Genomic DNA, 21,790 nt, shown 5'->3' with positions numbered 1-21,790 from the left:
AATGTTGGAGAACGTATCACTGGACATGACTCGCCATGAGAATCCATTTTGGTTATATGTTGATGGAATTCTCATACGAGATGGGTGTAACTAATCCTTGGACCTAAGGTTGTCAGGTTCATCTCATAAGAAGATCGGTATGCTTTGACATCGTTTCGATGGGCCTAGACAAAGGCTGCACGTGGGCGGTCGTTAGGTATATCGTGAGGCTTATGGAGATGGGTGTATAACCAAGATGTGACTCGTTTATCCCTTGATAGAGGATGATGTATCTAAGTCGCCTTTGGTGGATATTCACTTTAAATCTATGGCCATGGTGAAAGAGATCAATAAGGAGTTATTGATTCATTTTCTATTAAATGAAGATATCCGGATGACCGAAGAAAAACTTATGTGATCATAATCAAATAACACATTGCCAACTTGAGATCACATAGGATACATTGATGAGAGGATCGAATTACACGCTAATCATGCTCGTGAAAGGTTATTTGCGGATTATGAATCCTTCTGAATAATTGGGTAGGCATGACGCCTTGCTAGAGGCCAATCTTGTCGTATGTGTTCGTACCAACACATTACCAACATATTCGGAAGCCTAATGAGTCATATGCAATAGGCATGGTCCCTGACTTAAACCAGGAAAATGGATGTATAGTTAAGTGGGACACTTCGGCAAGAAGTTGTGTCGTCGTAGGTTCTCATGGAAAAAGAACAAATAGACGTAATCACGTCGATATGACGAGCAGTCGTCATAATGGAAAGGGTTTCCTAAAATGCCAATTGATTAAATTAGGAAGGAGTTTCTAATTTAATAATTTTCTATTTGTTGGAGTGGCAAATAGGAAATAAAATATATTTGGGCTTAAATTAATATTTGGACTAAATTAGATTTGGGCCAAATATTAAATTAAATATTATATTTGGACTAAATTGGATTTGAACCAAATATTAAATATTATATTTGGATCAAATTAGATTTGGGCTAAATATTAAATAAAATATATTTGGGCTTGAATTAGATTTGGGCCAAAATATTTTATTTAAACCTATAAAAAGATTTGGGCCATTTAATTATATTTCTAGTTGGACTAGAATAAGCCCACTTAAGATTCTAGTTGAATTAGAATTAATGAGCTAGCCCAATCTATGTCCATTAGAATTTGAGAAACCCTAGGATATTTCTCTATTAATATCCTTTATAGGTTGCCTAAAAAAATAGGAGAGAATTTTGGTGTCGTTTTTTCAAGAGTTGAAAAACGTATTGCCGTTCACTCTTCCCCGTTTCTTTTTGGCATCGATTTGAAATGTGGGCATTCTTTTTCGTCCATACACAAGCCGCGAAAAGGAGGAGGTATCACTCCTATTCCGCTCTTCTTGCCAACGGACGCATGCCGAGTATCACGAGTTAGAGGTCGGGCGCTTGGATGACTCGAATCCGCGAACGACTCGATAATCTAAATATTATATTTATTTTATTTGTATGTGAATAATTTCATTTCGACGCTGATCCAATCGCCGAGATCGGAGTAAGGTTCAAAATTTTTGAACTACGCTTCTTGCCCCATAGCGATCTTACTTTACTTTCATAAGGTACATTTCTATAGATTCTAGGCTCAAAAGTCCTTTAAACTCCATCTACCAAAAGTACTTTATTTTGACAAGAGAAAATGTGCTTGATCAAAGATATGTGGAACCAATTAAAACTTAAATTAATCTATGGTCATTAATTAATATTTAACAATTTATACAGTGATGATATTTAATAATCACTTTTTACGCCCCCGACCCCAAATGTGAGATGAAATACATGCAGAATTTAAGTTTAACATATACTCATTCCTGTTGTAGTTTAATTGAAGATAAAAGGAATCAAACTTCTTGAAGTTCAAGGTGAGCTCACCCTCACACATAAATTTGCATGTATTTAACTGATGTTCATCCAGCTATGTTTAAGGATTCTGTGATTCTCCGGATACATGGATATTGCACAGCCACTCTTGTTAACCCAAAAAAAAAAAAAACAATAACAAAAACAGCATGAACTAATTCAAAGGGCTTGAGTTCAAGTTTGTTTTATAATAATAACATGAAGAAGCCCTTGGGCTAGAGAAAAGTAAGCAAAGAATAGACTGAAAATGCTATCCACTAGTCTAATTCACTGGAATAATGGTTTGGTTTACATTTAGTTGGAGAAGCAGAGCAATGTGAATAAGATCACAACACAGAATTTCAAACAAAGGCTTCTTACAAGAAAATTACATAACAGCTCAACTTGAATGCCCCTAGGAGCTCGCAATACAGGTACTTGGCCTATTATTTTGATGGTAAATTAACTCAACAATAACAATTGCAAGCCTTAATCTCATTAGGTGTACAACGTCAACAATTATACCAAGTAAATTAGACAAATAAATCACATGACACAAAAATTTACTAGGTGAGTATTTATAGGGTACATCTGAGACTTCTATAAAAGTTCCAACTAATGATGAATTTCCTAGAGAGCCAATGTCACTTCAGTTTAAATCAATTTCAGCCAAAGCATGATGAGGATTGATGTGGCACCAACTAAAATTACTAGAATACCCCTACGCGCTGATAGTCTCACTTGCCACGCGGATCACCTGAGAGACCGACACGTGGCAAGTCAACACTCCGGAGCGGAGCCCGGGAAATCCGGGCCGAACCGCAAGACCCGTCCCAACTTGACCGGGATTCTCGGGAGTCGTGCCCACTTATCTCGGGTACCCCAAAACGGGTTCGCCTATAAAAGACAAGGACTCTCGTCAGGTACATTCAAGCTCTACAGCTCCCTCCTTTACTGCTACTCACATTTACTCTACTGATTTGAGCGTCGGAGTCCACCCCGGCGGATCCAAGCCCCGGCCCTCCATTGTCTTGCAGGTCCTACACCCGAGGTCCGACATCCCCAAATCCGAGGTTCTATTCCCAAGGTCCAGTTGCAGAGGTGGCACATGGTGGTCGGTCCCAAAAACCATCATCATTTGGCACCCACCGTGGGGCCGACGTCCATACTCGCTAGCCTCTTCATTCCCTACCTCGCGCTTCGGATTTCAACTCCTCACCTCGAACCTCTGTCTTTCCGCGAGTGTCAAACGACTTTCGCTCCTTGTCATAACTAACCACATGGCTCCCCGAAGAGACGTGACTCGCAGCGAGGTCAGAGCCAATCTAGAAGCCCCGCAACAAGGAGAGAATCCACCATCTCTAGCCAATCCCATGCCGGAGGATCAACTCACCAGGTTGGAAAACCAGGTCCAACAGCTAACTGAGTTGTTGACTGGTTATCTACACCAGACTGAACAGCCTCGTTCGCATGTGCCCTCTCAGCGGGCGGAGCATCAGTCACCTCCTCCTGCTCGGGAGCCTCGTCAATCCCGCCAAACGGGTCAGGAAATCCACTCCTCTGAGGCGGCAGGATCCACTTCTGCCCCCTCGCGAGAAAGAGGGACTTCGCAGGAGAGACGATTGCGTTTCCTAGAGAAGCAAGTCCAGGAACTCAAGAAGGGAAAGGAAGAGCTACTCCACCTCGGCTCTAACCAACCCTTGAGTAAGGACATCATAGTAGAGGTTCCACCGGAAAGGTTTCGTATCCCCTCCATCAAGCTCTATGACGGAAGCACAGATCCCTATGACCACGTCGAGCTTTTCTCCTCTCACATGCTGGTGCAATCGGGGTCGGACGCGATGTGGTGCTGGGCATTTTCGGCCACTTTGGGAGGACATGCCCGGACCTGGTACTCCTGCCTTCCCCATCGTTCCATCAACCACTGGGAAGAGCTGAAGACCTGTTTCTTAGCCCACTACGCTCCCTTGAAGCGCCACCGAAAGTCTTCCATGGCTCTGGTGAACATCAAGCAGAACCAGGGTGAATCCCTAAGGGATTTCGTGGCTAGGTTCAACGAAGAGGCATTAAGTATTGATGAGTTTAACCAGCGAATCGCAATGGTGGCTCTTCAGAATGGCTTGAGAGCTGGGCCATTTGCTCAGTCCTTAGCCAAGACTCCACCTCGTACTTTCACAGAGGCCTTAGCCTGGGCTAATAAGTACATCAACGCCGAAGAGGTGATGAAGGTGAAGCGAGCAGAACAACCTGACAGGAAAGAAAGAGAAAAAGAGAAGAAAAAGCCCGCGCCAGAGCAGAAGACGGACTATCGCCCCTCCCGAGCTCCCAATCGCCCGGGTTTTGGGGGTGTACGTGGAAGCCTAGTGAATTACACTCCCCTCAATACAAGTCGAGCAGAGATTCTCCTGGCATTGGAGGATAAGAATTATTTACGACGTCCTCCCCCGCTGAAATCTCCACCCAACACTCGAAGCAAAAAGAAGTATTGCCGTTTTCACCGCGACCACAGCCATGATACTGAAGATTGCATCTAACTGAAAGAAGAAATACAAAAGCTTATCAACCGAGGATACCTCCGAGATTTCGTGGGTCGAGGAGGTACGAGCTCGGGCAGGGTAGAATCCAAGCCAGAGCATCGATGGAGGTCTCCTACTCGAGATCGCTTTCGAGAGCGAAGCCGAACACCGCCTCGGAGAGAAGGAAAGCAGCCCGCCGAGGAGGGGGGATAGAAGTTTATCTTGTACATGCTGGCGGCAAGGATAGTTCTAGGGTCCCACTCAACTGCTCCCAAGAGCACGATAAAGGAAGGGGTGGTCATCACTTTCTCTGAGGAGGATCTTCCAAGTTATCCCAACTATTCGGACCCTCTGGTGATCACTGCTCAAGTGGGAGAGTGGGAGATGAGGCGAATCCTCGTGGATCCAGGTAGCTCTTCAGAGATTCTCTACAAGAGGGCATTCCTAGGGATAGGGTTCACGCTCAATCAGCTGAGGCCAGTCCGTGTCCCATTAGTGGGTTTTGATGGAATGGTGATCCATTCTGAAGGTTTGATCCGGTTGCCCCTGACGGTCGGTAGTGGTCCTCATAAATCCCGGGTGACGTTGGATTTTTTGGTGGCAGATGTGCCCTCGGCGTACAATATGATCCTTGGTAGGTCTGGGCTTAGTGCTCTGAGGGCAGTACCGAGTACGTATCACATGGTGTTGAAATTCCCTACTTCGGGAGGGATTGGCAAGGTAAGAGGAGACCAACGGCAGGCTAGGGAATGCTACGTGGCCTCCTTGAGTGCCACTATGGCCAAGGGGTCAGAGTTAGACTCACGACCGAATCAGGAGGCGGTCCCTCAAGCTGGTCAGGGCCAGATGGAGACGGAACAGGTGAGAGACCCAAGTATAGGAGCAGGTTAGAGACCAGTAAGGGAGGAGGGACAGAATTTCGCTGCCTCTCCCACTGTGGTTACTAGTTTCATCTTGGAAGGTCCGGAAGAGCCTAAGACTTCAGAGCCCATGGATGAGCTCGAGGAAGTCCCACTGGGGGAAGAGCTCGATCGGACAGTGCAAATCAGTGCCAAGTTACAGGAGCCCTTGAGGTCCGAGATCCTTTCACTCCTACGTCGATATCAAGATGTGTTTGCATGGTCTACCCTGGATATGCCGGGGATAGACCCAGCGATCATGACACATCGCTTGGGGCTCTACCCGGATTGTGTGCTGGTAAGACAAAGGAAGAGGAAGCTTGCCTCGGAGCGGGCTAAAGCTATAGAGGCGGAGGTGGAAAAGCTTATGGAGGCTAATCATATTCGGGAAGTTAACTACCTAGAGTGGTTAGCCAACGTGGTTCTTGTCTCCAAGGGATCGGGAAAATGGAGGCTTTGTATTGATTTTAAAGATCTTAACAAGGCTTGCCCGAAAGATAGTTACCCTCTGCCCAGGATTGATGCGTTGATTGACAGAACAGTAGGGTGTCAGCTAATGAGTTTCCTGGATGCCTTCCAGGGGTACCACCAAATCCCACTACACCCTGAAGATCAGGAAAAGACCGCCTTCATCACAGATAAGGCTACCTATTGTTACCGAGTTATGCCCTTTGGGCTGAAGAACGCTGGAGCTACATATCAGAGGTTGATCAACAAACTGTTCAAAGCTCAACTCGGTCGAAACATGGAGGCTTACGTGGATGACATGTTAGTCAAGAGTCTATTGGCTGAACAGCATCCGGACGACTTGGAGGAGTGCCTCAGAACCTTACGTCAATATCAGATGAAGCTCAACCCGGCCAAGTGTGCCTTCGGGGTTACAGCTGGTAAATTCTTGGGGTTCATGGTGCATTACCGGGGAATTGAGGCTAACCCCTTGAAGATAAAGGCCATACTAGAGATGCCTCCCCCTCGAAGTATCAAGGAGGTGCAGAGGCTAACCGGGAGGATAGCAGCATTAGGGAGGTTCTTGTCAAGATCTACGGAAAGACAATTGCCATTCTTTAAGGCCTTGACTCGAGTCCAGAATTTTGCATGGATAGAGGAATGCCAGGAGGCATTTGAGCAGCTGAAACAGTGTCTAGTCTCCCCCTCAGTCCTGGCAAAACCACAGCCGGGAGAGTCACTATATATTTATCTGGCTGCCTCAGATGAGGCTGTCAGTTCGGTTTTAGTACGGGAGGAGGACAAAATTCAAAAGCCGGTCTATTATGTGAGCAAAAGGTTAGTCGGAGCTGAGATTCGTTACACTCCAACAGAAAAGTTGGCCTATGCCCTAGTCATCTCCGCTCGAAAGTTGAGGCCTTACTTTGAGGCACACCACATTATCGTCCTATCAAGTCAGCCGCTGAGGCATGTGCTGGGAAAGCCAGACTTGTCGGGGAGGATGCTCAAATGGGCAGTAGAGCTGAGTGCTTTCGACATCGACTATCGACCTCGGCCGGCCATCAAGGCGCAGGCTCTTGCCGACTTCATTGTGGAGGGTACCCTACCAGAGGAAGCAGGCGAAGGGATTTCCCAGACTTGGACTCTCTCTGTGGATGGCAGCTCCAGTGTCGGAGGCAGTGGCGCTGGATTACTACTCTAGGGCCCCGATGGCTAGGCTTGGCCGTATGCCCTCCACTTTGAGTTCAATGCCTATAACAATGAGGCCGAGTATGAGGCGCTCATTGCCGGGCTCAGACTAACGGAACAGATGGGAGTCAGGGATCTGGAGGTATATTCTGACTCGAACTTAATTGTGCAGCAGGTCACAGGGGAGTTCGAGGCCCGAGAGGACGTCATGGCCCAATACTTGGCGATAGCCAAGGATCTTATGACACGATTTCGGACAGTGAAAATCAATCATGTCCCACGGGCACAGAATGCAGTGGCAGATGCTCTCTCGAGGATAGCTACTTCTTCCTTCCCTAGGAATTCCCGAGCTGTTTACATGGAGTCGTTGCCCCAGATGAGCATAGAGACTGAGGTAGAGCAGCTTTGCGTGGAAGGGGTTGAAAGTTGGATGGATCCCATCGTAGCACATCTGACCAAGGGATGGCTACCCGAGGAGGAACAGGAAAGTCGAAAACTCAAGCGCCAGGCTGCCAAGTTTCTACTGGTAGGATCAGACCTTTATAAGAAATCCTTCACTCAGCCGCTGCTGAAGTGTGTGGGACTGGTCGAGGCCGACTACATCCTAAGGGAAATCCATGAAGGGATTTGTGGCAGTCACATCGGAGCTCGGTCTCTCTCCCAGAAGGCACTTCGGCAGGGGTATTACTTGCCGACAATGATGAGCGATGCTGGGCATTTGGTCCAGACTTGTGAGAGATGCCAAAAAACTTCCAACCTGGTTCACACCCCGGCAGCTGAACTCACCCACCCGGCTTCGCCTTGTCCGTTTGCTAGGTAGGGAGTCGATATCCTCAGGCCTTTTCCACTAGCGGCTGGACAGAACAAATACTTGATAGCAGCCATCGACTACTTCACTAAGTGGGTGGAGGCCGAGCCTGTGGCGACTATTACAGGCCGGAGGGTAAAACAATTCCTTTGGAAATCCATCGTCTGCCGGTTTGGTATTCCAAGGGTGCTAATAACTGATAATGGTACCCAATTCGAAGACCGATCAGTGCAAGAATGGTGCCGAGAGTTGGGATTAAGCAACATTTTACCTCAGTCGCCCATCCTCAAGCTAATGGGTAGGTAGAGCTTACGAACAGGACCATTCTGCAAGGACTCCGAGCTCGGGTTGAGAAGGCGGACGGTCAATGGGTAGATGAGCTCCCCAGTATACTATGGTCTTATCGAACCACACCGCGAACGGCTATAGGAGAATGCCCTTTCACATTGTGTTATGGCTCAGAGGCTCTTATCCCTGTCGAGATTGGGGTGAGGAGCTACCGAGTGGAGCATTTCGATCCTGAGATTAACGAGCAAGGGCTAAGGTGCAACTTGGATTTGATGGATGAGCTCCGAGACCTGGCACGAATTCGACAAGCCGCATATAATTGGCGCATTGCTAGGTACTACAATCGACGAGTCCACGCTAGGAGCTTCATGCCAGGAGATCTTGTACTACGATGGTTCAACGTGAGTCATCCCCGGGACATGAATAAACTAACTCCAAATTGGGAAGGACCGTATCGGGAGGTGGAATCCCTAAGTCCGGGGGCATATCGACTAGAAGACATGGAAGGCAAGCCCCTGAAGCATACTTGGAATGTGCAGAACTTAAGGAAGTTTTATCAATGAGCAGGGGAATTCCCCGAATCTCTTTGTACTTTTTTTCTTTATGACTAATGGCAAGGCTTCGTATTCTCTTCATCTAATAGCAATCGTACAAAGGATTATACTTCGTCAAAGAAAAATCCAAGGGTCAGGAGCCCTAGGCCGTCCTCAAAAGTGGACTAAGGGCCAAGAAAAAACTCTGGCTAACACCCTCTTTCGCGTGGGAGTAGCTAAAATCCAAGGGTCACGAGCCCTAGGCCGTCCTAAAAAATGGACTAAGGGCCACGGAAAAACTCTGGCTAACACCCTCTTTCGCGTGGGAGTGGTTAAAATCCAAGGGTCACGAGCCCTAGGCCCTCCTCAAAAGTGGACTAAGGGCCACGAAAAAACTCTGGCTAACACCCTCTTTCGCGTGGGAGTGACTAAAATCCAAGGGTCACGAGCCCTAGGCCGTCCTCAAAAATGGACTAAGGGCCACGGAAAAACTCTGGCTAACACCCTCTTTCGCGTGGGAGTAGCTAAAATCCAAGGGTCACGAGCCCTAGGCCGTCCTAAAAAATGGACTAAGGGCCACGAAAAAACTCTAGCTAACACCCTCTTTCGCGTGGGAGTAGCTAAAATCCAAGGGTCACGAGCCCTAGGCCGTCCTCAAAAATGGACTAAGGGCCACGAAAAAACTCTGGCTAACACCATCTTTCGCGTGGGAGTAGCTAAAATCCAAGGGTCACGAGCCCTAGGCCGTCCTCAAAAATGGACTAAGGGCCACAGAAAAACTCTGGCTAACACCCTCTTTCGCGTGGGAGTGGCTAAAACCCAAGGGTCACGAGCCCTAGGCCGTCCTCAAAAATGGACTAAGGGCCACGGAAAAACTCTAGCTAACACCCTCCTTCGCGTAGGAGTAGCTAAAATCCAAGGGTCACGAGCTCTAGGCTGTCCCCAACGGTGGACTGATGGCCACGAAAAGATTCATTCATAGGTCACGAGCCCTCGGTTGTCCCCCAAAGGTGGACTAATGGCCAAGGAAAAATTACAACACAACACCCTCTTGATTGTTGACTTAGGGAGAACCAAGGGTCAGATTCACCCTCGTCAACTATGGAAGGGATCGAGGTTCAACTAGTCTCAGCCCATATGTTCGCAAGCAAAAGATGAACAGTCAAAATGAAACGACATTGTATAAAAGCGAGATGGTCCAATACATGATAATAGAGGAAGTACAAAAGGCCCCAGCTAGAAAAAGAAGAAAAGCTCAAGCATCAGGAGGCGCATCATCATCGCCGGCCATCTCCGAGTCCTCCATCCCTGCCACAATCTCCGTAATAGACCGAACATTAGACATGTCCAAGTCTGGATGAGCTCGTAATACCTCAGTCGCATGAGCTTGGAATCCCTTTGTCCAAGCGTCCTGCAAGTTCTTCTGGAGGAACTCCTCTACCTCAAGAAGCTTGATAGGCTCGGCATACTTGCGCTCGTATTGGCGAATGACTGAGTTCACCCGGGATAGCTTGGAGCTCGTCCGAGATAGCTCTGCCTCTAGCTCCTGAATACGTAGGTCTGAAACCTACCGCTGGGAGGACAACTCATCCAAGTTCTTCCTGTGGCTCTCCAGTAACTCGTCCCTCTCCTGCAGCTGGGTGTCTAGCTCCAAAGTCTTCTTGGAAGCTTGAGAGAAACGTCCAGAAAAGTCCAAAACGAGTGTGACCACCTGCAATGGGCAAGACAAGTAAGGACAACATAGATGAGACTGGAGGATGTTGATCAAGTATAAGTGATTACCTGGGCCAGATACTTGCACAATACGGCTTCTATGGCCTCCGAGGACTGCTCGGCCAACACCTGACGATCGGCAGGAGTGGCAAAGTGGTGAATCATACGTCTTGCCACCTGAGTGTTCCTGCTGAGATCGCTTGCCTTCACTCCCTAATCGGGAACATGGTCTGGACTGTGGGGAGGAGACTCCGGGGCTGGCATGAGCTCTCTCTGAGGATGGGAAGTCCTCTTCCTCTTAGCACGACTAGGCTCTCCTTCCTCAGCAGGAGGAGCATTCAAGGCAGCCTTTTCCCTCGTGAGAGTTGGGGCGCCCTCGTCCTCCGTGGGTCTCCGTTTGTTCTTCCCCCAGATGAAAGCTGTGCTCACCATCTCAGCTGTAAATGCGAAAACAAGATATTAAGGGCAAGAAAAGCAAGTTAGACAAGTATGAAAATAGTGGGAAAATGACTACCCAAAGTGACATCAGGCTCGAAGCAAGTGTGAGTGGATAAACCCCCCAGGTACAAGGTGCGATCACATATCAGGACCCGAGCGCTGATAAGGTTCAGCTCCCTCAAGATCTGAATATTATGAAGCTCGTCCTGCGTGATCTTGCGACTACGGACCTTTAAGGGTTGGAAAGCCCACCCAACTGGCACCCCGAAGCTGACCACCCGGTCTTTCAAGCTAGCAAAGAAAAATCTACTCTTCCATCGTTTTACCGATGTGGGGTTATCAACTACGAACTGACGCTGGTTGAAAGGGGAAAAGGCGAATCGAGGTTCAATTTTGCTAATGGAGATTACCTTGAACATCCTAAAGAAAAGATGAGCAGTGGGCTCAATGTCCCGAGCTCGACAGCAGAGAACGAAGGTAGATAGGCACCTCCAGCCATTGGGAGTCAACTGAGAGGGGCATAACCCCACAATAGCGAACACCTCAACTACAGGAGTCGCGAGAGGGAATCTAAGGCCGGCAGCCAAGGCCTGCTCGTAGACGGTGATACAGCCATAGGGGGCCTGGTGAGCTTTTAGACCTCGGGGTTCACTATACCAATACTCATCATGAATGAGGTGGTATTTTCAGAGGAAGGAAAACAACTCCCTCTCGGTTATGGTAGAATGGTCCGTGGTTAGATCCTCGGGTAAGCTTCCTAAGTTGGGATCACTACTCACATGAGACTCTGAAGTGGGATGAAGTGAAATTCTTTCAGGCCTCCTAAGTTTCCCGGGCCTACGAAGAGGGCCATGGGAGGGGCTGGATAACTCGGTGTGTGATTCCTCACTACTAGAGCTGGTACTAGAGTTTTCGGAATCAGAGGAAGAAGAAGAAGAAGACATGCTAAAAAACGAGCAGAAATAGTTAAGAGAAGGTCACTGACCAGGAGAGTAAAGGCCGAGGTCAGGAAAAAACAACCACGACTGGGCTAGAGCCTCGGAGAGCTCAGTAGGCGCGATTTAGCTTGGGAAAATCTTGAGTCACGCCTGCGAAAAAGAAGAGCCAAGGAAACAGGTTAGTGAAGTTAAGCCTTGTTTTAAAGATCATTTTGTTATTATTAACAAAGGAGAAGCCCAAGGGTCGGCCATAGCTGACCCAAGGAATAAAAAATAATAATAATAATTAATTAATTAATTTAAAAAAAAAGGGGCAAAAGTCCGAAGGGTCGGCCATGGCCGACCCAAGGACGCCCATATATCTATGTAGGTATATATGTATATATATATATATATATAAATAAAAAATTGTAGAAAGAAGAAGCAGGAGGGGGGTCGGCCATGGCTGACCTCGGCCAGGCGAGCCAAGCGCTCTGCTGTGGCCTAGGAGCTCGGCCTCGCCGAGATCTGGCGAGGCTGAGCATGGCCGAGCCAGAGCTCGGCCACGGCCGAGGAAGCTCGACCTCGCCTTGGCGAGGCCGAGTACGGCCGACCTCGGCCGCGGCCGAGGTCGGGCCAAGCCATGCTAGGCCAGGCCGACCTCAGCCATGGTCGAGGCGGCCTGGCCAGGTCGACCTCGGCCAGGCAGAGGCGCCTGGCCGAGGGAAAGTTTAATTTTTTTAAAAAAAAAAAAAAAACAAACAAAAAAGACGAAGTGGAAGCAAAGATAAAAAATAAATAAATAACAAATAAGGAAAAATAAAAGCAAAGGAGAATGGGAAAGACTAACCTCAAGGAGATGAATGCTTGTCTTGAAATAATAATTGTGGGGTGGGGCCTTAGGGCTTATATAGAGGGGACCTAAAGGAAGAAAAAATTCAAAATGACAATGTTTCCCTCCAAACGAATTCTTCCCTCAAACCAAAACCCATCCCTATAATTTCGGGGTAGTAAATGGGGTTTTTAAGCACTAATCTCAACTCTAAAAACACTCTCGTGCGTCTTAGTAAAAATCAACAGTCAGGTAACCTACTCCTCGACCCAGCATGATTTTTAGCTCGGGTCAAGGAGTGGGGGGCAAGTGATGTGGCACCAACTAAAATTACTAGAATACCCCTAAACGCTGATAGTCTCACCTGCCACGCGGATCACCTGAGAGACCGACACGTGGCAATTCAACACTCCGGAGCGGAGCCCGGGAAATTCGGGCCGAACCGCAAGACCCGTCCCAACTTGACTGGGATTCTCGGGAGTCGTTCCCACTCATCTCGGGTACCCCAAAACGGGTTCGCCTATAAAAGACAAGGACTCTCGTCAGGTACATTCAAGCTCTACAGCTCCCTCCTTTACTACTACTCGCATTTACTCTATTGATTTGAGCATCAGAGTCCACCCCGGGGGATCCAAGCCCCGGCCCTCCATTGTCTTGCAGGTCCTACACCCGAGGTCCGACATCCCCAAGTCCGAGGTTCCATTCCCGAGGTCCAGTCGTAGAGGTGGCACGTGGTGGTCGGTCCCTAAAACCATCATCAAGGATGAATCCTCCAAACAATGAATTGTGGCTCTCTTCATAAGAACACTTGAGTCTCTGGTTCTATCTTTATCTTGTTGATTAATTTATAAGGACATCACATGAAAATACCAGAATCCCTAGAAAATGAAGGCTGCAAAGCATGGATTTTGATATCGTAAGTTTTATGACCAGAGATTCCATCCCATGATGTTAGATCCTGCTTACCCGTTTTGACAGTGTAGAAATTACTATTCTCACTGTAAGCTATTCCAATCAAGCTACCACATTTACGGCAAAGCAGCTTGGTTCTTTGTCGAAACAAACCCCAAAATCACTTGGAGGTGAACAAGGGCATGAATTGAAGCTCGTCAATCTGAGAGAATCTGCTCTCATCAATGGAAAAGAATGAAATAATCCCTTTCTTTATTGATTTCCCATATTTAGCTCCGATTACTGAGGTGTTGCGATTGCAGGAATTCAGATTTAAGTTGTAGCCACAGGAACCACAGTTGCAACACACCAAAAAAAAGCATGTCAACAAACCAAGCCAGCACTCATAAATCGTACCTCAACAATGACACGAATTAGCCAACAAACCCTCGCAACAAGAATTCTATTCTCTCACACTATATGAGTGTGTATCCAAATGATTACAAAGAATATACGATCCCTTAAAAGATCAGATATAACAATAAAAACTCAATAAATATACCAAGGATTTCTCAACACTTAAATGTATATACAAGGAACGCTAATGCAAAATATTGTTGTTGAGGCCTTTGAATAGCTCCTTAAATAGGTAGAGCTATTCAACATTCCAAACTGGCCATTTCTAGCCATTCGGACTTGTAACAGAGACAAAAGCTACCCTTAGTTTGTCAAATAAAATTATTTTGAAAGATTGAAACTGTAAAATTTTTAATGAAACTGCTCAAGTTCTGTAGGAACTTTAGAGCGTTTTTGATAAGGGAAAATACCCTCGGCTCCATAATTACCCCAATACCCTGGAAATATAGCCATTGACAGTAGTACCACGTGCCCACTAATGAGATACTCCACTGACGTCATCCTACTCGAGTCCAAAGGAGACACATGGCAAATGCGTATCACCACACTAGCCAGCCTGTTACTCGACGAGGATTCTCCGGATTCCTCTAGATCAACCATCCCATAGAGGATCATGGAGATGGGAACTACCCCGAACTCCTCGAGAGTGATTATGGAATCCATACCGGTAAGATCCCAGCTCCGCGAATAGCGGGATAAAGATCCCGATAATTTGAAAGAGGATCCTTACCTTAGCAGGGGGATAAAGGGAAGAGGACCAGCAACGAGTAAGGGATTCGATCTTTATCTTTCTCTAAGCTAGAAACTAAGATACTTGGAACCTCTGTTCATACCATAATCTGACTTGAACGTTGGAGTGATTCTGGGGGAGCAAGTCCCCGACTCCATTGCAAGTACTTGGTCCGACACAAAAGAAGGGTGATCGGCCACCGCATCATCAATTGGCACCCACCGTGGGGCCAGGCATCTTTCTTTTCTATCTCTCCAATACGACTTGCTGTGACGTTCGAGTTATCTCTTCGTTCTGATGGCAATTAGAAGGCAACAGTCTCGGGTTGACGGTGGTAACCCCGCCCTGGAACCTAGATAGAATAATCCTCTAAGGAGCCTGCAGGGGAGAGATTGTAGCCCAAACAATTCTCCTCCCCCACCTGATCAGATCACGCTTTTGGAGAATCAAGTCCAACGCCTGACGGAGTTGCTCACCAGCTTCCTGGACCACCAACACCAGCAAGCCCATCATTCTCAGGAGGAAGAGAGGCAGGAGCCCCCGCAGGAGGAAGAATGTTGCTCGCACGAGAGGGGTCCTCGAGGACGCAGTCGGGAAGATGGACATGGGGAGGCTACAGAATCTTCTGGTATGTTATATGCGCAGCTGCGCAACAGCTGGAGAGGAGGTTGTGTCAGTTGAAGGAGGAGATTGTAGCCCTGAAGCTGAACCTAGGAGAGTCTCGGGGGACGATGGTGAATCAGCCCCTTAGTTCGGAGATCACGGCTGCCATACTGCCTGAGCGCCTTCGCATTCCGCTATCAAGCCCTACGCAGGGACTACTGACCCAATGGATCACTTAAATCCTTTTACCTCCCATATGATGGTGCAAAATGCTTTCGACGCCATATGGTGTAGAGTCTTCCTGGTAACATTGGAAGGGCACGCGCGCGCCTAGTATTCAAACCTGGTCCACCACTCAATAGCCAATTTTGCGCAACTTTGGGGTAGTTTCCTAACACACTTCGCGCTTCTTCAGAGGCATCGAAGGTCCACTATGGCCCTCGTTATCCTGAAGCAGAACCAGGGCGAATCTTTGAAGGACTTTGTCTCATGTTTCAATATGGAAGCCTTGAGCATAGAGAACTTCGACCATAGTGTCACTATGGTGGCGTTTCAAAATGCCCTAAGGCCAGGTCCTTTCGCTCAGTTGCTGGCCAAAACTCCCCCACTCACATTTACCGATATCTTGGGTAAGGCGACAAAGTATATTAATGCAGAGGAGGTTATGCAGGCGAAGAGGGCAGAGTACATCGAGAAGAAGGAAAAGAAGAAACATCCTGAAGAACATAAGAGTGAGGGCCGAAGGGAGGATTGAAAAGAGAAGCATCGTCCTCGATAGGAGTCGACCAGTTTTACTCCTGTGAATGCTCCAAGAGCGGAGATCCTTGCCACTATCGAGGACAAAAACTATTTGAAAAAGCCCCGACAGATGAGAGCACCGTCTGACTAAGAGGAACCGGAATAAGTATTGCCGCTTCCATCGAGATCATGGTCACGATACTGAGGAATGTCACCAGTTGAAGGAGAGGAGATCCAGGAGCTCATTAATCGAGGCTTCCTTAGGAATTATGTTGTCAAGGAAGCAGATTCCCGAAAGGGGAGGGAGCGGCGTTCGCAATCGCGGAGTCCCCCCACCAGGAAGGACCGAGCAGAAGAGCAGGATCGAGTTCGGCGTTCGCCCCGAAGGAAGAGACTGCCCTAAGCGACGAAAGATCATCCTCAACCCCCAGTATTTCATACGCTTGTCGCGGGGGAGGTCCCAGGAGCAAAGGGGGAAGAAGATGCTGCAAACAGCCGACCCTCGGGGTTGAAAAGGTCGAGGAGAGGGGAAACGATCTCCTTTTCGGATAGCGACCTCCCTAGCTACCCGAATTGAAATGATCCGCTGATAATAACAGCCGAGCTTACAAAGTGGGAACTTTGGCGGATCTTGGTGGATCCCGGTAGTTCTTCGAAAATTTTGTATAAGCGGGCCTTTTTGGGCATGGGGTACTGAATGGAGCAGCTAAGACCGGTTAGGGTCCCCTTAGTGGGATTCGATGGGGAAGCGGTGTATTCAGATGGGGTTATTCAAGTTTCGCTAACCTTGGGAAAGGGTTCCTAAACCTCTCAGGCGGTGCTGGATATCTTAGTGGCGAACGTACAGGCGGCTTATAACATAATTCTAGGAAGATCGGGTCTCAACGCTCTTCGGGCTATTCCCAGCACGTACTACATGATGGTGAAGTTTCCCACGGCTAACAGGATAGGTGAAGTACAAGGAGATTTGCGTTCGACCTGGGAATGTTACATGGCCTCCATAGGCGTAGCAAGGAGTGCGAGAATCTCGCAGAGGTAGATAAAAGAAAAGTCACCGTAGGAAGAAGCTCTCAGTCAGAGAGGGGACTCCCGAGGAGAAAATGAGGGGAGTCCCCTACAGGAGGTCAGTTTTCTATTAAAAGGGTCGGAGGATCCGAAGACGGCAGAGCTAGTGGACCGGCTTGAGGAGATACCTTTAAGGGAAGATTGCCCTGATCATTGCATAAAGATAAGTGCTTAGTTAAAAGACCCACTATGGGGTCAGATCTTAGCCCTCATTCGGCAATATGCAGACGTCTTCGCATGGACTACCCAAGACATGCCGAGGGTTGACCCAGAGATCATGACTCACAGGTTGGGAATACGTCCAGGTTTCCGACCTATTAAGCAGAAGAAGTGAAGTTTCACCCCAGAAAGAGCCAGAGTGATTAAAGCAGAAGTAGACAAGTTGATGATGTCATAGTACATCTTGGAGGTTGATTGTCTTAAATGGTTAGCAAACGTGGTGTTGGTCGCCAAAGGAGAGGGTAAATGGAGACTCTGTATTGACTTCACCAACCTTAATAAAGCTTGCCCAAAGGATAGCTACCTTCTCCCTCGGATAGACGCTCTAATCGATGGGACAGCTGGTTGCTTATTAATGAGTTTTCTGGATGCCTTCTAGGGATACCACCAGATTCCATTGCATCTCGAAGATCAAGAGAAGACAGTGTTCATCACCAATAAAGCAATGTACTATTACACAATAATCCATTTGGATTAAAGAATGCTGGAGCCACTTACCAACGCCTGGTGAATAAGCTTTTTCAACATTAGCTCGGGCAGAATATAGAAGCTTACGTGGATGACATGCTGGTGAGCCTTATTGCCAAACATCATCCCACAGATTTGGAGGAATGCTTCCAAACCCTTCGTAAGTTTCATTTAAAACTTAATCTTGTCAAATGTGCTTTTGGAGTTTCTGTAGGAAAGTTTCTGGGTTATATAGTTCATCATTGAGGGATTGAGGTGAACCCTGCAAAGGTCAAAGCCATTATGGACATGCTAGCCCCGAGAAACATCAAAGAAGTGCAAAGCCTGACAGGGAGGATGACAGCTTTAGGGAGGTTCCTCTCTCGATTGGCGGAGAAGGGCCTTCCTTTCTACAAAGTCTTATCAAAGGCAAAGAATTTTGTTTGGGATGATGAATGTCAGGAAGCTTTTAGCAAGCTGAAAGAACATCTAGCCTCGCCTCCAGTCCTCACCAAGCCACAGCAAGGAGAGCCACTGTATCTTTATTTGGCGGTAGCCAAAGAGGCCGTAAGTTTGGTGCTAGTTCGAGAAGAAGATAAAAGGCAGAGGCCTATCTACTATGCTAGTAAGCGATTAACAGGGGCTGAAGTTCGGTATTCCCCCATGGAGAAGTTGGCCTTTGCCTTGGTAATCTCGGCGAGGAAACTTCAGCCCTATTTCCAAGCTCATGTCATTATCGTACTTACTAACCAACCTTTGAGGCAGGTTCGTAGCAAACCGGAGCTTTCAGGGTAGATGTTGAAATGGGCAATGGAGCTCACAACTTTTGATATTGAATACAAGCCTCGGCCAGCTATCAAGGCCCAGGCATTGACAGACTTTATCGCCAAAGGAATAGGATCCTAGGAAGCTTCGGAGCAGGATCAGAGGTCATTGATATTGGCCGTTGATGGAAGCTCGACCTCGGGTGGTGGCGGAGCAGGGCTGATGATCAAAAACCCCGATGGGCAGACATGACCCTATGCCCTACATTTTGAGTTCCGAGCATCCAATAATGAGGCCGAATACGAGGCCTTATTAGCGGGACTGAGATTGGCTAAACAGTTGAGAGCACAGCGAATCGAGGTGAGTTCGGACTCCAACTTGGTAGTAAAACAAGTGAACGAGGAGTATGAAGCTCGGGAGGGTCACATGGCAAGATACCTGGCTATGGTCAGGGAGCTGATCGCACGCTTTCAGTCAGTAAAGGTAGAGTATGTCCCTCAGGCCATGAATACGGAAGCAGATATGTTATCCCGGATTGCTTCTTCCTCTTTTCCTACAAGCTCCCGAGAAATCCGGATTGAGTCTTTACCACAGAAGAGCATCGAAGAGTTCACCGACTAGTTGTGTTTAGAGGACGAGCCTAGTTGGGTGGATCCTTTGCTATTGTATTTGAATGAGGAAAAACTTCCCAAGGATGACTCGGAAGCTCAAGAAGTCAGAAGGAAAGCCTGAGGTTTCGTAATAGTCAATGGGAAACTTTACAAGAGGTTATTCTCGCAACCATTGCTCAAGTGTATTAGGCCTCGTGAAGCAGACTATATCCTGAGGGAGATCCATGAAGGAATATGTGGAAGCCACATCGGGGCCCAAAACCTTAGCTAAAAGGCTCTTCGGCAAGGGTATTATTGGTCGACAATGACAAACGACTCGAAACAGCTGGTTAGAACCTGTGATAGATGCCAACAAACCTCTAACCTAGTTCATGTACCAGCTGCTACTTTAACTCATCTGGTCACACCTTGCCCTTTCGCTCAATGGGGCATCGACATCTTAGGACCTTTTCCCCGGGTGATTGGGCAAGTAAAATATATCATTGCGGCCATAGATTATTTCACGAAGTGGGTTGAAGCAGAACCAGTGGCCTCCATTACTGCTCGACGAGTAAAGCAATTCCTGTGGAAGAACGTAGTATGTCGCTTCGGGATTCCTCGGGTTCTAATTTCTAATAACGGCACTCAGTTCACTAACCGGTCTGTTCAAGAATGGTGCCAAGAGTTGGGAATAAGGTAACATTTCACTTCGGTGGCCCATCAGCAAGCCAACAGCCAAATCGAGCTCGCCAACAAAACTTTATTGCATGGTCTAAAGGCACGCGTGGAGAAGGCAGATGGCAGTTGGGTAGAAGAATTACCGAGTATTCTATGGTCTTATCGGACCACCGTGAAGGTATCTATGGGCGAGACTCCTTTCAGCATATGTTATGATTCGAAAGCATTGATCCCAGTCGAGATAGGAATACCTACCCTAAGGGTGGAGCTCTTCAACCCAGAGTCCAATGAGCAGAATCTGAGAGGCAATCTAGACCTCCTTGATGAACTTCGTGATCAGGCAAAGATTCGGCAAGCTGCCTACAATCAGTGTATCGAAAGATACTATAACCGGAGGGTAAGAGCTCAGAGTTTCCTTCTTAGAGATTGGGTGCTACAACGTGCGGATGTTCGGGGTGCCCGAGAGGCAAACAAGTTAACGCCGAACTAGGAAGGTCCTTTCAAGATAGTGGAAGCCCTCAGCCCTGGCACTTACAAACTCCAAAACGCCGAGGGTGCACCTGTTAAAAACACTTGGAATGTGCAGAATTTAAGGAAATTTTATCAGTAATGTTATTTATTGACCATGGTTTTTTGAAATAAATCTATCTTTCTCTCCCATCAGCTAAAGTTCTTCGCTGTACAAGACTCCAGGGGGACCACCCCTGACAAAAAATAAGGCTAACTTTGGGGGGCCTCGAACCCTCAATTAAAAAGAAAGAAAGGACCAGATCTGGTCCTCGAGGAGCCTCGAACCCTTAATTAAAAAGAAAGAAAGGATCAGATGCGATCCTCAGGGGGGCCCTGATCCCTCCAAAGCGCAAAGGATTGGATCTAATCCCTTAATAGATTTTCGTTCCTAATGAAGGGCAAGGGAAATCTTTTAAAGTATACACAGGTTGAAGGTACAACTCTCCAGTTTTATAATTACGGTCTTGGTTAATCAATTAAGACAAGTAACGCTCAAATGAAGGAAGCCAAATAAGCAAGCAAGAAAATTTTATTAAAGTAGCAAGCTTGAAGTACAAAAGCATCTACTCTAAGGAAGATAAAGCTATTGAAACATTGAAGGAGATGGAGTCCACATCTAGGTTCGAGAAGCGTTCCATCGTAAGTTTCTTCATATACTCGAATCCACCTCGAAGAACCCCCTCTAGCTCCATAGCATAAGCTTATTTCAGAATTCCTTGAGACCCTTTGAAATACAGGTATCTTTAAGGGCGGATCGGAGCTTCGCGTTAGCTACATGAAGAGCTTCCTTGCACCGGGTGTAGGACTCCAAGGTTTCAGCTTGGCTTCTCTTGCTCTCTTTCAGCTCCGTGGATAGTTTCCTGGTAGTCTCCCTAAGCTTCTCATTAGCGGCCTTCGCGGCATCCAACTCTTCTTCGAGATGGGAGTTAGCCTGACGAGCTTCTAGCATCCCGTTCTGCACCAGCTCCAGCTTCGGCCTCGTTTGCAAGCTTTGCCTCTTCTCGAGCTAGCTCGATGGATTTATCGAGAACGCGTACATGGTGTTCGAGGTCCACTACCTTTGAAGATAGGGCCTCGGACCCTTGGAGTCTCCGAACCTCAGATTCCAAAACCGATAGGCGAGCCAGGTAATCAGACTCTCGTTGGGCTACGGAATTCCTGAAGGCTGAAAGACACTATTGAAAAAGATAAAAAAAAAAAAGCGCTATTATTGAACCTGCTAAGGGAGAGGAAGCCTAGAGAGAAAGAGAATTATTTAATACTACCTTCAAGTTCTCAGCATAGTAGTCCGTCTCGCCAAGGATTAGCAGAAGCGTGGAAATAGTTAAGTCTAAGGGGTCTGCGCCTAGCTCAGGAGCGAGAGTTGGAGAGGAGGCTTAAGAGAAGGAGATCTCATATCCCCATTCTTATTTGTTTTATACTCGGAGTATTTTTCAAGATCTCTGAATTTAGCTACTGTGGGCATTGATTTCAATTTTCATCCCAAGTGTGGTAGGCTTAAAATTTCCCATTTAGCTTTTGTGGATGATTTAATGTTGATGGCCAGGGGAGATGTTGTTTCGGTAAAAATTATGTTAGACTACTTGTATAGTTTTGGGGACAGTTCCGGCCTTCGGGTTAATGAGCTTAAATCCAACATGTTTACTGCTGGTTTGTATGGCTACAATCTGGAGGATGTTAAGGCTGTT

The 21,790-nt window shown here is 47.3% G+C and overlaps 1 protein-coding gene across 1 annotated transcript; it reads left to right on the top strand.

The window, feature by feature from the left end:
* The first annotated feature begins 4,614 nt into the window (after positions 1–4,614).
* Positions 4,615–5,277, top strand: LOC127799779 (uncharacterized). The gene has a single exon (XM_052334003.1). The coding sequence runs from the start codon at positions 4,615–4,617 to the stop codon at positions 5,275–5,277; it is 663 nt and encodes a 220-aa protein (XP_052189963.1).
* Positions 5,278–21,790: the final 16,513 nt, after the last annotated feature.

Source organism: Diospyros lotus, chromosome 4 (assembly GCF_014633365.1).
Source record: "Diospyros lotus cultivar Yz01 chromosome 4, ASM1463336v1, whole genome shotgun sequence".
NCBI lineage: Eukaryota > Viridiplantae > Streptophyta > Magnoliopsida > Ericales > Ebenaceae > Diospyros > Diospyros lotus.
Note: the sequence above shows the minus strand (reverse complement) of the source record. Positions and strands in the feature narration are given on the sequence as shown.

Coding starts and splice junctions, on each gene's coding strand:
- LOC127799779 (XM_052334003.1), top strand. CDS start 4,615: ATGCTGGCGGCAAGGATAGTTCTAGGGTCCCACTCAACTGCTCCCAAG.